This window comes from Psammomys obesus, unplaced genomic scaffold (assembly GCF_907164565.1).
Source record: "Psammomys obesus unplaced genomic scaffold, mPsaObe1.curated_primary_1811, whole genome shotgun sequence".
Classification (NCBI taxonomy): domain Eukaryota; kingdom Metazoa; phylum Chordata; class Mammalia; order Rodentia; family Muridae; genus Psammomys; species Psammomys obesus.
Window position 1 is genome coordinate 15,370,631 of NW_026585742.1, and position 15,068 is coordinate 15,385,698.

The 15,068-nt window shown below is 38.2% G+C and overlaps 1 protein-coding gene across 8 annotated transcripts in view; it reads left to right on the top strand.

The window, feature by feature from the left end:
* The first annotated feature begins 265 nt into the window (after window positions 1-265).
* Window positions 266-15,068, top strand: part of Dnm1l (dynamin 1 like) — a 63,140-nt gene continuing 48,337 nt past the window's right edge. For all 8 annotated transcript variants that reach the window (XM_055599136.1, XM_055599137.1, XM_055599141.1 and 5 more), the window contains exon 1: window positions 266-490. In XM_055599136.1, coding sequence (XP_055455111.1) covers window positions 389-490 — 102 coding nt within the window. In that variant the 5' untranslated portion in view covers window positions 266-388. The remainder of the gene's footprint in view (window positions 491-15,068) is intronic.

The window sequence follows — 15,068 nt, forward strand, 5'->3', positions numbered from 1 at the left end:
CTCGCTTTGTAGACCAGGCTGGCCTGGAACTCACAGAGATCCGCCTGCCTCCCTGAATGCTGGGATTACAGGCAAGCTCCACCGTGCAGGTAGGTGCCCTGCTGACCTAGTTTTCTTTCTCGTCATGCTCAGGTCCAACCTGAAACCTCCTGGAATAGGCTCCCCACGGGCCACTCAGCCTGAACTACATCTCCCGTCAGTCTTTGCGCCTCCCACCTCCGGCGTGGCGCGAGGCCTGCCGGGAGCGGGCTGGGAGGTGGCGGCTCGACCCAATGGGTGCTGGCTCCCGAGGAGAGGGCGGAGGAGAAGAGGAAGCAAAGCCAGTTGTGGGCCAAGTCCCCATTCATTGCAGTAGCCTGTTGGTTTGGGGTCCTGTGTTTCCAGAGTCATGGAGGCGCTAATCCCGGTCATCAATAAGCTGCAGGACGTCTTCAACACGGTGGGCGCCGACATCATCCAGCTGCCTCAGATCGTCGTGGTGGGAACGCAGGTAAGATGGGGCCAGGATGGCGAGGCCTGGCCTGCCCGGTGGGCCTGCAGGTGTCAGCGGGAGGAGGCCGGCCGCCTGTTTCTCCCTGCTGGCCTCGGGGGCTCAGCGGAGCCGAGCGGCCTTGCAGTCTGCGGCCGGCCGCGGCTTGGCCCAAGGGCACTCGGGGGACGCGCGGGCGGGCGGGCGGCCGGCTGTCGCTTCCTTCCGGCGCCTAAGGACGCGATAGGTTTTGGAGTCGCCGTGGGGCCGAGGGTCAATAAGCTAGTGGCGAGTCGGCTGTCCACGGAGCATTACAAAGTAAAAATACGATTAAAAGAAAAACCCGTGTATAGATGCTGTTCTGAGGTTAGGAAGGAGCATCAAGTTTTTCTTTTACTCCTCCATGACTTTGGTGTTCATAGTTTTGTGACTGTGACCCAAATTTGGCATAAGGTTCTCGGGCCTTTTCATGTTGGGTACATAGATGAGTCAAAATGAAAAAAAAGTGTTGAAGAAACAGATATCTACTAGACTGATCTTGTGAGAGTTTAATTTTTTTTTTTTTTTTAATGTCTGCTTTGGGCAGAAGAGGAATAACAGAATAATATGAATAAATGTTTTCTCTGGTGCTGGTTAGAAGAGGGTATTTGATCACCTGGAACTGGAGTTACAGACGTTGTGAGCTGCCACAACCGGTTGTGGGTGCTGGAGCCCAGATCTTCTGGAAGAGGAGCCTTTGCTCTTAACCTGTGAGCCATCTCCCTAGCCCTTTTATAAACATATTTTTAAGTGTCCCTGTTTGTTAGTAGTATTCTCCTATTCTGAGGTGATGGATGGTTTCTCCATTGTCCTTGGGTTTTGTATGGCTACAACATACTACAGAAAGTGTATAAATATGAGAAGAAATAGATGAGAGACTATCAGAAGATAAGCGTATACTTCAAACCCTCCTGTACTTTATTATTATTTATTTGGGCTTAAAATGTTCAAAGCAATCGAATTATTTGTGGACCATTTGCTTGGTTTCTTAACAGGGTAAGGTAACTTAACAGAAGTTCTGTCAATCATGTCTGCCTATTCTAGTGATGTTGGCAGCTACCAGAGGCTCAGTTATTGAGTATACTTTAAACACCATATACATACATATATAACATTTTGTTCACGAGGGTTATTTAGCAGGTCTCTATAAAGGTTTTTAGTGATGCATATTGCTCATTGTAATGAGGTGTTTATTTTTAAAGTTATTATTTGTTTTTGCTTTATGTAAGTGTTTGCCTGCATGTATGAGTATACATTGCATACTTGCTAATTCCTTTGGAAGCCTTAATGGGCAACTGATCCCCTGGAACTGGTGATATAGATGATTTTGAGCTGCCATGTGTGTGCTGGGAAACTGAACTTGGGTCTTCTGCAAGAGCAACAAGTGTTCTTCACTCCTGAGGCATCCTTTAGCCCCTGAGTTTTAAAACACTGGGACTTTAAAAACTAGTTTTTGTAAATAAAATTAGAAAAGATGACGTAATTAAAAATTTTTCATTCATAACAATTGAGAATTGTTACCTAGTTTTAGAACAGAAACTTTTCAGACTTTTAAGAGATTTCCAAGTGCTTTTTAACCACAATTCAGTAAAAGAATCAGAGATATAGTGAAATCAGTGTAAAGAGTTTAAAATCAAGATGGTTTTTCTTACACACAATAATGTCAGTCAGTACAGAGTTAGTTGAGGGAAGAAGGCAGGCCTTTGAAACTCATTCCAGTAATGATACTTACATGCCGTTTCTGTGTATTAATGTTAGAAATTTTCAAAGGATTGTTTTTTTGTTGTTGGTTTTTGTTTTTTTGTTTTGTTTTGTTTTTTTCCAACTTGACAGGCATTATCACTATCTGATGCATATTGCTCATTGTAATGAATTTTAAAATACAGTGTTGGAAAAACAGAATAATTTGGGGAGTCTGAGTCTTTTTTTTCCCCCTCCTTCGAGGCAGCGTTTCTCTTGTGTAGCCTTGGCTCTTTGGCTGTCCTGGACTTGCTTGTAGTCTAGGGTGGCCTTGAACTCAAAGAGATCTGCCTGCTTCTGCCTCCCAAGTGCTGGGAATACAGGCATGTGCCAACATGTGTAGTACCTGGGTGGTATTCTTAGCAGCACACTGTGTCTTGATTTCTTATGTTGTGCACATACTTCCCTGGGGTCAGGAGTTAAAGGAGTTAGGGAGAAAGAATTGTGTTTAAAGGTACCAGTCATTTATTTTTTTATTACTTAGCTAATGCTTTCTGATTTCTGAGATGGTCTGCAAGGAAAGAAAAGAAAATGGGGAAGAGAAGGTTGATACTTTTAGACCATATTGTACTTTGCAGGTGGAGAAGATGATGAAATTTAACACAACTTTTGTGATTCAATTTGGGAAAATTAATCACTATTTTTTAAGTTGAGAATCAGAAAGGGCAGCCCTGTAGGTATATAATCTAAACCTCCGTCATCCAGTGCTGGCATCAGAGTGCAGATAACATAAACCTGAGGCTATGGCTTAGTGTAGCTTATGATGCCATTTTTCTTTGCCCTTTATTTCAGTAATTTCAGCACTTCTTCAATGATTAGGACAAATGTAACATTAATTTAGCAATCACTTTGTAAACTAACTTTAAAAAGTTTAACATTTAGAAAGTTGAAATACTTATACACCATAAAAGTTATAGTGAAGTACACCATTTGGTGATTTTTAGTATAGATGCAGAGTGGTGAAATTATCACTAGTGTTTTATTCCATAACTTTGTTGTTCTGGCTAGTGTTTTGACATAAGATAAAGTCATTCAGGAAGAGAGAACCACAATTGAGGTTTTTTTCATGATTGAGAAAATGCTGTTAATAGATTGGTGAGTCTGTGGGTCGTTTTCTTGATTAAATAATTTATGTGGGAAGTTTCAGCCCATTGTAAGTACCACTCCTGGGCAGGTGGTTCTGTGTTCTATAAAGAGGGCTAAGTGAGCTCTGGTGAGCAAGCCAGTAAGCAGTTTTCCTTCATGGTTTCTACTTCAGTTCCTTCTTCTAGGATCCTGCTTTGAGTTCCTGCCCTGACTTCTCTTCATGATAGACTATGACCTATTCAATGAAATAAGCTCTTTCCTCCCCAAGTTGCTTTTGGTCATTGTGTTTTTTTCACAGCAGAAGAAAGCATGCTATAACCTTTGTACCTTTGTATTACCCCATAAAGAAAGCCTTTTTCCCCCACCTTGAGACAGGGTTTCTCTGTGTAGCCCTGGCTGTCCCATTAAGGATGAAAACCTTTACCCATTAAGGATTCACTCTTTTATTTTACCTTCCCCTAAGTCCTGATAAGCACAATCTAATTTTCATGTATAGTTTGCCTTGAGTATATATTTCATGTAAATAGAGTCCTATAATATGGTCTTTCATGTGGTATCTTTTACTCAGCATGCCTGTTGTGCTACGTATTAGTGTAACTAGAGTATTTTTACTGCAAAAGTGCTCCAGTATCTAAAACTTATAGCACTGGCATGATGCCACAGTATAAAATTCCATATGACAAATAGTGTGGTCAATACATAGATACAAGTTGGAGAAATGACTCAGTGCTTGTTGGTTTTGCACATCACGTATTTATCAGCTGCCTATAACTCCAATTCTAGAGGATCCAGCATCCTCTTTCTGGCTTCAGTGCATATACCTGCACATGTGTGGCATCACTCATACACATACACAGTATACACCTAAATACACATAAACCTTTTAAAAACACAGGCACATTAAGATATTGATAAACACGAAGCATAAATGAACTGTGTTTAGATTTGGATCATTATACACATGCAAATATTCTAGAATTCTAAGAATCGCAAATCAGAAATGCTTTCATTTTTGACCCAAGCATTTCAGGGAAAAGATATTCAACCTGTGTTTCTTCCTTTCTCCCCCTGTCCCTCTTCTCCTTTTTGGTTGAATAATACTCTGTTTTGTAGGTTTGGTATAGTGTGATTATTCACTTAGCATAATTCATAAGTGAATTCATAAGCCTTTTAGGATTTATCCATATTGGGGTACCTACTACTGTAGGTTGAATATTCTTGATAGACATTGGTTGTTACTATGTTTTTGCTTATATAAATAATGTTGCTGCAAATATTTATTTGCCAATTTTTGTGTTGTTTATGTTGTTTTGCTTCATTTGCTTTGTGGTTTTGAGACAAGGTGTTTTTAGCTCAGGCTGTCCTGGAACTTTATGGTAATGTATCTACCTCTGACTCCTAAGTTTGGTATTACTGGGGTATTTTGCCTTACTTTGTTTAAATTAATCATTTAAAGAGACAATTCAGTGTCATTTAGCACATTCTTAATACAAATTTGCCACCTCTGCCTCCAAAACATTGTATTACAAAAGAAAACTCTAGTCCTTAGTCGCTCCCCATTTCTCTTTATGCACATGTTGGTCTGCTTTATTCTCTAAATTTACTTATTCTGGATATTGTATGGGAGTAGAATACAGTGCATGATAATTTATATCTGGCTTCTTTCGCTTTGCATAGTTTTTTATGTTGTGGTATGTACCAGTATTTCATTCCTTTTAAAGGTTGAGTGGTGTGTGTGTGTGTGTATATGTGTGTGTGTGTGTGTGTGTGTGTGTGTGTGTGTGTGTATATATATATATGTATATATATATATGTATATATATATATATGACATTTTGTTTATTCTTCATCCCTGATAGGCTTTTGGATTGTGTCTGCTACTCTAAATAGTGTTGCTCTCACCATTTAGGTGTATTTTTGAGGGCCAGTTCTTAATTCTTTGTATATAGCTAGGATTGAAATTGTAGGGCCATAAAACTTATATAGTGGCTGCACCATTTAAAAATTGCCACGGGAGAGTGGGATTGGGAGGAGCTAAGGGAGGGGCTACAGCTGAGATACATAGTGAATAAACTGTAATTAATAAAAATAATAAAATAATTTTAAAAATTGCCACTAGCAGTATAGGATTACAGTTTTTCTATCCTCATCAGTATTTATCAGTGTTTGAGCCATCCTAATGATGTGTGTATGCTAGTACTATGTCCTTGTAAATTTGATTTACCTTTCCTTAGTGACTAATAATCCTAATTTTATGTGCTCGTTGGAATTGCCCTTTTATTGTTGAGTTGTTAGAATTATTTATAAATTTGGACTCTAAAGCCTTAAACAGTATGCTTGGAAATACTTTTTTTCTTTCCCATAGATTGCCATTTCACATTGATTACTGTCCTTCGATGTACAGGTTTTGATTTTGATGAAATTGAATTGATCCTTTTCTTTGTTGATTGAACTTCTACCATGTGCTAAATTCTGGGGCATAGAGGTTTATTATGTTTTCTTCTAATGTTTTAGCTTGCACATTTGGATTTTTAATCTATTTTCACTTTTTTTTGTCTGAGCTAGGAATTCAGCTTTATGTTTTACATATGCATATTTACTTGAGTATGTACCATTTGCTTAAGAGTTAGTCATCTGTTCATCTAATATATTGGCATTATTCAAAATCAGTTAACCATACATGCATTGATTTACTTCATATGTCTATTCTTAGGCCCTTTACCACACTTCCTTATTACTTTGCTCTTATTTCTAGATGGTTATGTGGACCCACTGACAATCTATGTGAGTTTTAGTATTAGTTTTCACATTTCTGTAACTAAGAGTGTTTGGATTTTGACAGGCTCTACAGTTTACTTTGGCGAATATTGCGTACATACTCTTATTGAGTCAAGTCTAGTTCTGTAATTTACTCTTTGGCTTTGAATCTTTCTTTCTTTTGTTTTTATTTTATGTGCATTGGTGTTTGCCTGCCTGCATGTCTGTGTCAGATCTTGGAGTTACAGACAGTGTGAACTGCCATGTGGGTTCTGGGAATTGAACACCCGTCCTCCAGAAGAGCATTCAGTGCTCTTAATCACTGAGCCATCTCTTCAGCCCCTGGTAATCTTTCTGAATCAACTGCCTGAGTGCTGGGATTGTAGGTATTAACTCTGGTTAATAGTTTTTCTTTCAGCACCTTAAACCACTCCATTGCTTAGCTTTTGATGGAAAGTCTATTATATACATTGTTAATCCTACTAAGGATAACTTCTATGTGTTAATCATTTCTCTGATTCTTTTTGTTTGATATTTGTGTGCATTTCTACAATTTGATTCTATTTTGCCACAACGGGTTGTTTTGTAGTTCCTATTTGAATGGAGTTCATTAGACAGCTTGTTTATAGATTCATGGTATATTATGCTTTTCTGGAAAAGTGTGGAGGCTGTATTCTTTAGGTCAGACCATAAGGATTGAACCCAGGGCTTTCTATACACCAAGTGCACTCCATAAACATGAGTTATGCCTCTAGCTCTGTAGAGTTGGTGGGGAGGGGTTATGGATGTAAATTTGGCTGTATCAAGTATCTGAGTATTTTATGATCTGGAATTTCATAGCCAATAAAACTTATTTTCTAATGACTGTTAGGAGTATAATATTTTAGAAAGCCTGAACTCTGGGGGTTGATATGTTAAGATTTTGAGTTATGTGTACATTCAGTTTAGAAAGAGTATGGTAATGCCACAGGTTATAAATTCTCTTAAACTTCTTACTTATATTTTGTCCTTAGGTAGAGTGTTATATCTGTAAGGAAAAAAGTATGTTAGTTTAATAGAAATTGGTAAGAATATTCCTAAGAATTCTGTGAGAAATGTGTAAGCAAAGTAGGTATTAAGGAAAGTACTATATATAAATCAGTCATTCCAAATTAAATGAAAAAAAATTTAAATTAATTGTTATCAGTTACATTAATAGCAGGGTATTTATGTAGTAAAAAAAATGCAAACTTATGAATTAAAAAGTTGAGTGGGCATGGCAGCACACATCTTTGATTTCAGCACTTGGGAGGGAGCATGCAGCACAGGAGGGTCTCTGAGTTCAAGGCCAGCCAGGACTACGTAGTGAGACCTGTGACTGACTTAGACTTGGTTAATGTGTCATAGATGAACTGGTGTTAGTTATTGGTGAAAAGAGCTGAGACTATTAATAAACTTTTTAGTGACGGAGCATATCTCAGAATTGAACTGAAAGCACAGTAAATCCCATTACAATATAATTTTTAAGAAACTATGAAATTACTATGCGATCTAGTACACAGCTCATACCCTAAATGCTAAATCAACTTTGGGAGTAGAAATGAAAGAGTTCCAGTAAGTCCAATTTTCAGAGCAAATCAACTGTAATTTTGCTGTTTAGAACTTTTCTGTGATAGCTATCCTACAAATTTTTTAGAAAAAGTGAGTGAGCGTAGTTTTAAGTCACCAGCTGAAAACAGGCACATAATGTATTGTTGAAGAAGCCAGTTCTATTTATAATACCAAGTCTAGAGAAGAAAAAAGGACTAGAAACTCAGATACGTTTTATTTGGTCTGCATATGTTGACATATATATCAACAACAACAAAAAATTAGTTGATTGTGTTTAAAAATTGCTGGATAGTTGGCTGTACTTTCTTTTTAAAAGAAACAAAACAAACAAACACACACACACACACACACACACACAAAAAAAAAAAAAAAAAACACTAGAAAATCTGACAACTGAGCCTGAATTCCCAGTAGATGTAAAATAATGCCTGCTTTAATCTAGGTTACTTAGCTACTGCTCCCTCAAAAAAAAAGTGAAAAAATGAAGAACACTTATGTCATGATTTAGTCGTGTATTTTTTTTTTTACCTAAATATGCTCGTATAATTTGTGTTGGGGTGGGGGTCAGGAATGGTAGTCTCACATTGAAATCTGTGCTAGCTTGGAATTTACAATCCTTTGCCTCAGCCTCCTAAATCCTGGGATTATAAGTGTGTATCATGTGTTTGACTGCCATTTTTTAAAATGAGACTCAATAACAGTCTTAAAGGTATTTGATGTCAATCATGTGAAATGGTAATGTTCAGCAAATGTTAGTGATTAAAGTGGCTATGTAGTTTAAGAAAAATGAGGACATTTTGAGGGACTTTGTGCATGTGAGGTAAGTTTGAAGTTATAATTATAAAATTTTCTCCCTTTGCTGCGTCCAACCTCTTTCATGTCTCCCACCTTTCATATTCATGGCCTTTTTTCTTCTTTGTTACTACGACACACACACATATATATACACACACACATACATACACACAAAATATTCTTTGTCCATCTAGTGTTGCTTGTATGTATATAATTTCAGAGGTATGATATTGGATAACCAGTTAGGAGGTTCAGTCCTGAGGAAGACTATTTGGTCCACTCTCAGCATTCCTTGGTTGCTTGTAGTTTTTTGTCTAGGGTTGGGTCCCTGTGAGAATTTCCCCCGTTCATGTTAGCATGTCTATTGGTGTTGTGCTTGTTTGAATCTTGTTTAGGAGTTATTTCTAGGAGAAACAATCTCATAGCGGATGTTGTGTTCATCTGGCTTTTACAATCTTCCTGCCTCGTCTTCTGTGATGTTCCCTGAGGCTTAGGTGTAAGAGTTGTATTGTAGCTGTATACCGTGGGTCTGGGTTCTCACAGTCACTTGTTCTCTGCATTTTGTGGTTTTCTGTAATAGTCTTAATATATTACAAAGAGAAGTTTCCTTGGTGAGGGATGAAATTTACACTTACCTGTGGGTACAAGGATAAATATTTCTAATGAAGTTAGGAATTATGCTAGTTGAATAAAGTGGTAATAGGTTCTCCTCTAAGATCCACAACATTGGTAATCCCAAGAAATAAGATAGGCTTCCAGTGCCAGGTATAATTTCCTTCTTGTTGAGTAGTTCTTCAGTACAATCAGCTATTGGTAACCACCAAGGTATGTGTGCTACTGCTTGCCATACTGGTCACTGTGATTTATAAGCATCATGTCTGAGTAGGACTTTTGGATGCTTCCCTCCCATGGAAACTTGAATAGCACATTCCTGTACTATGAAGGTTAGTCCTCTCTGGGAGGCAACCGAGGGCAACAAAAATAATTTATGCTATTTTGGAAGTCTTTTGGATTTTCTGACTGTTGCCTCAAAGAGGAGTTTCTCGTGACTGGTACTGAGGCATTGATTAGATAGTTTGTGGCACTTATTAGCATTGTCAGTCCAAGTGGCATAAGTTTATGAATATATGTATACTTAATGTATTTTATGTAAATAAAATATGATATAATTTTTTATGGCTTTCCCAATAATTCTTAGTATAATTTGTCCCTCCTCCCCCCTTCTTCTGTATTGACCTACTATCTCCCTCTCCAATTAACACCTCCCAAGTTTTTCCCATTTCTCTTTATATTACTTTTATCCTGCTGTTCCCCTCTGTAGCACTTCCCCTTGACTCAAACTGTGTTACCTTTTTACTTTCCTGGTTTTTGTGGTTACTCCAGATTATATACTCAAATCAGAAGAGTTGGATCTAGGAACCACAGATGAGAGAACATGGTGTGTTTTCTATTTGCACATGGGTTACCTCACTTAATGTAATAGTTTCTAGATATACCCATTTACCTGCAAATTTTAGTTTTATTTTTCTTTACAGCTTAATTGTGTATTTGTACTATGTTTTCATTATCACTTGAAGGACATTTAAGTTGTTTTCATTTTCTAGCTATTGTTAATAAAGTGGCATTGAATATGGCTGAGGAGTAGGATGTTGAGTCCTTGGGCCAAGAGATGTTAGAGCTGGGTCATATAGAACATTTATTTTTAGATCTTGGAAAGCTCTCCAAACTGATTCCACCAGTTTGCAATCCCACCAACAGTGAATGAGGGTTCCCATTTCCCCACATCTTCTCTAGCATTTGTTGTTTTGTTGATTTAGATATTGTGACTGGGGTCAGATGAAACCTCAAATTGAACATCTTTTGAAATATTTCTTAGTAATTTTGATTTTTTTTCTTTTGAGAACTGTTTGTTTAGATCTGTTGCTTTTTGTTTGTTTTGGTTTTGCTGTCCTGGACTCACTTTGTTGAACAGGCTGGCCTTGAACTCAAAGATCCGCCTGCCTCTGTGCTGGATTAAAGGCATGTGATACTGAGATCAGCTCAGTTGTCCATTTTTTAATGAGTCGTTTTGACACTTTGTTTTTCAGTTCTTTGTATATTTTTGGATATTCAGCCTCCTTCAGATGTATAGCTGGTAAGATTCTCTGATTTTGTGGATCTTTTCTTCACTCAATTGTTTCTTTTGCTGTACAGAAGCTTTTTTGGTTTTATGATGTCATATTTTTCAATTGCTGGTCTTAATTCTTAGACAAATGGAGTCCTATTCACAAACTCATTTTCTATACCTATATCACACAGGGTACTGCTTATGCTTTCTTCTAGCAGTTTCAGTGTTGTTGGTTTTACAGTTAGGGCTTTGATCCATTTGGAATTAGTTTTTGTACAAAGTGATGGATAAATATGGGCCTGGTTTTGTGGACATGTAGATTTCTCAGCACCATTTCTTGAAGATGCTGTCTTTTCTCCAGCGTATGTTTTTGGTATCTTTGTCAAATATCAGAAGATGACTATAGTTGTATGTCCTTGTGTCTCTGTTTTCTTTGTTCCATTGGTTTATATATCTGTTTTTGTGCCATTACCATACTCAAGCTCTAATATATTTTGTAATCTAGAATGATAATCCCTCTAGAAATTTTGCTGAGGATTGCTTTGGACTGGACTCTCTTTGTAGACCAGGCTGTTCTCAAACTCACAGAGATCCACATGTCTGCCTCCCAGAATTCTGGGATTAGAGGCGTGTGTACTACTACACCTAGCTTCTTTCTGATCTTTTTTTTTTTTTTTTTTTCTTTCTTTCTGATCTTTTAATGCACTAGAGGCATAAATTTCCCGATTAAGGGCTGCTTTTAATGTATCCCAAGGGTTTTGTTGCATTTGTTTTCATTTTCAGTTAGTTGCAGGAGTTTTTTGTTGTTGTTATTTTTTCTTTCTTAAATTCTTTGACCCATTCATCATTTTATTAATGAATTGTTTAATCTCTAGGAGTTTGTGTACTTATAAGAGGTGTTAGCTGTTTTTATTTTTATTGCATTAGTCTCTAGTAAGGATAATTTTAGTTGTTAAACTTGACTACATCTGAAATAAACTTGATCATAAGATGTTAAGCATTATTTGAAACAGGAAGACTAATGCGAAAGAACACCCTAAGTATGGGCTACAACTTCTGGTGGCAGCCCGCATAAAAGAAGGGGATTTTGATTTCTGAGTGTTTGTTCTCATTCTTGCTGGCAAGTTCATCTAACCTGCTAATGAGGCCTTTTTTTTTTTCTGATGTTAGAACATACTTCATAATTCAAAAAAAGACTGAAGACAGCAGCTCTTCAGGAATCCTTCAAAGACTCCAGTGTCAGAGACTAGGACTACTTAGATATCCAGTTTTGTGATTGTTGTTTTCATATTTATACAGTCATTGTTGGAATACCCCAGCTACAACCTGCAAGCCTGTATAATAAATTCCATGTAAATTTTATATATTTATTAGTTCTGTTAACCCTGGCTAATACAATCAGGATACATGGAGTTACTTCTGTTTTTCTCAGTTTCTTAAGATTTATTTTTTGTTCCAGAATGTGGTCTGTTTTAGTAAAGTTTCCATGAGCTGCCGATAGAATACTGTAGCATTTGAGTGGAATATTCTTTAGATACCTGTTAAATCCATTTGATGTATGATGTAATTTTATTCTGATTTTTCTGTTTTGTTTGTTTGTTTTAGTAATGTTTGTATTTTTGCTTTTGTCCAAATGACCTGTCTACTGAAGAAAGGAAGAATGATACTGAAATCACTTTTGAAATATTGATTTCAATTGATTGAAATCGATATTGAAATTAGAGGGTTGATTTTAATCTTGTTTCTAATTTAAGTAGTATGCTTTATGAAATTGGATACATCAGGTTTGGTGCACAAATGTTTAGGATTGTAATGTAATTGTTCCCTTGTTAAGAGTGAAATGTCTAGCCATTGAGTGTTGATGCATGACTTTAAGCCTAGCACTCAGGGAGGCAGAGGCAGGCGGATCTCTGTGAGTTCAAGGCCAGCCTCATTGACAAAGCAAACCCAGGACAGACAAGGCTACACAGAAAAACTCTGTCTCAGAAAACAAAAAAAGGAGGAGGAAGAGGAGAAAATGTCTTTCATCTTTTCTGATTAATTTTAAAGTCTGTTTTATTCTGTTAGTATACCAATGCCTGCTTGCTTCCTGGTTTCATTGATTTACAGTAACCTCTTTCATCCTTTCACTTTAAGGTATTGCTTACTCTGAGACAAAACTCATAACACCTGTGGTGGTTTGAATGAGAATGGCCCACGTAGGCTCATATATTTGAATGCTTGGAACTCAGTTACTGGAACTATTTGGGAAGGATTAGGAGGTATGGCCTTGTTGGAGAAGGTGTGTCAGTAGGGGTGGGATTTTGCCATCCCCAGTTAGCATTGTACTTCGTGGTTGTTGTCTCAAGATGTGAGCTCTCAGTTACTGCTGAAATGATGAAGCCCAACATTATTGGATGGAGAGAGAGAGAGAAGGAGAGAGCAAGACATGATAGCGGAGGGGAAGGGGTGCCCGACAGAAACAGGAAAGGGAGCAGGAGAGAGGAAGAGCGGACAAGAGCGAGAAGGCAAGAGAGAGACAAAGTGGCAGGTTGGTCCTTTTATGGAGCAACTGAACCACGCCTGCGACTAACTGGCTGTGACATGATGCCATCATAGGTTGCTAGGCAACCAAGAAGGCTGCCTAAATACTAACATTCCTCCCTTTTTCTATAATTAAAAAATGAGGAGCTTGAGCTGCTTCTCATGTAAGGCAAGTTAAAGTATTTAAATGTAGATTCATTGGAAGCAACTCTTGGTTGCCATGCAAGGGGGTTAGAGAGAGAGAGAGAGAAGTAATAGCAACAAAATGTCCAGATTACATAGTCAAGAGGAGAAGGGGAAGCCCCTGCCCTGGGAAGTTCAGGTTAAAGGGTTGCCAGTAGAGAGTTGCCAGCCATGTCCAGCAGCAGATAGGGAATGAGGAATGCTGAGAAAATCTGGAACTACTTGTCCAGGGCCTGAAGCACACCATTCCAGCCTTTTGTTAGTAATAAGTGAGTTACAGGTGGAGATTCTCTTCTGGCTATTTCCTGCTGACAGTAGGGTCACTGTAGGGAGGTCAAAAGGCTGAAATGCTGGCCAGATCCAGGGAGAACAGGCTGTTTTAATGCTGGCCAAGGTCTGTGAGAATATCTATGGCTGGCAGGTCCAGCTTGATTTGGAATTCTATGAGATCAGACTGTAATCCCTGTGGTAGCTGCTCTGGCACTGTCGTGGGTGTAGGAAACATCTGGGTCTGGCAGGATACTAGAACATATATATAGGCAAAGACAAAGTTAAGTAGGTTATGGAGAAAATTCCTTTAGCTGTACATTTAAAACTTTTGGGAGAGCGAACAGAAATGGAAGGTTTGGATCAAAGAAGAGACTTGAACATGGGAACCTCCATTTAACTGAGGGAACCTCCATTTACCCAATCACTGGAGGTAATTAAAAAGGTTTTATTTTGGATCTGTCATCTAAGGGGACTTGAGACCAAGTTTGGTTACAGAGGTGTGTAAGCTTAGAGGCTCTTTAAGTAGACACTAGGTATAGAAATCTGAAATTCTCTAGAAGACATCCCAGAGGAGAATCTGGAAGAACGGACAGACGAATGGATTAGTCCCATTGGGGAGGTAGGAGTCAGTGACCTGTCAAGGTATCTGAAGAGCAAGGTTTGACTTAGTAGAGTAGTGTATAACCTGTTCCAACAGCTTGTCAGCATTGGCCGGAGACCAAGGCACAGTTTCCTGTAGCAGACACGGTTTACCTAGCTAGGATTTCATAGATGAGCAAGAACGGGAGGGAGCGAAACAATGCTGGTAGAGGGAAAATACTACCAAAGGGAGAAGAAGGTCCTAGATGAAGGGTTTGGATGTAGGTTGGCAAGTGGTAGGAAGTGTTTGTGCCAACTGGAAGTGAAGACTCACCAATCAACTGGTATTGGATATAGGAATGTAGCAATCAAGTAGATAGGAAAGGGAAGTCCCAAAACCAGGGAAAGGGAAGGAATCCCACCCTCTGAGATAGGCATTAGGTGCAGTACTTATCTGGAGCCCAATTGACCTGAGAGGTGGATTCAGGTGGATTTCCTGCATCTTACAAGAGTCACTTTTAAGTTTTACAAAGGAGATAAAACTTTAGATATATTAGCATTACAATTGTAATTTGTAGAAAAGGCAGTAGATGTAGACATACACCTTTTTGTTAACAGCATACACATTCTTTAAGGTGAGCCCTGAAAGGCAGAAGCCTTCCGTGAAGTAGAAGGGACAAAAGCTCACTTGATTTAAACTTTTAGTATGATTACACATTATGGAAGAGAGGCTTTTTCCTCTCTATCCAGAAGAAACTCTATGTACGTAAGTCTAATTCTAATACAATGAGAAACAATTTTTAAGTCCACACTTAAAAGACAAACCAAAGGCAATTTAAAATCTTGAGCTTGGAACCATGATAGTGGGTGGTATAGTAGAATGTTTTTGTATTAGAGTTAGATTAATAAATCAGAGCTCTCTCTGTTCAT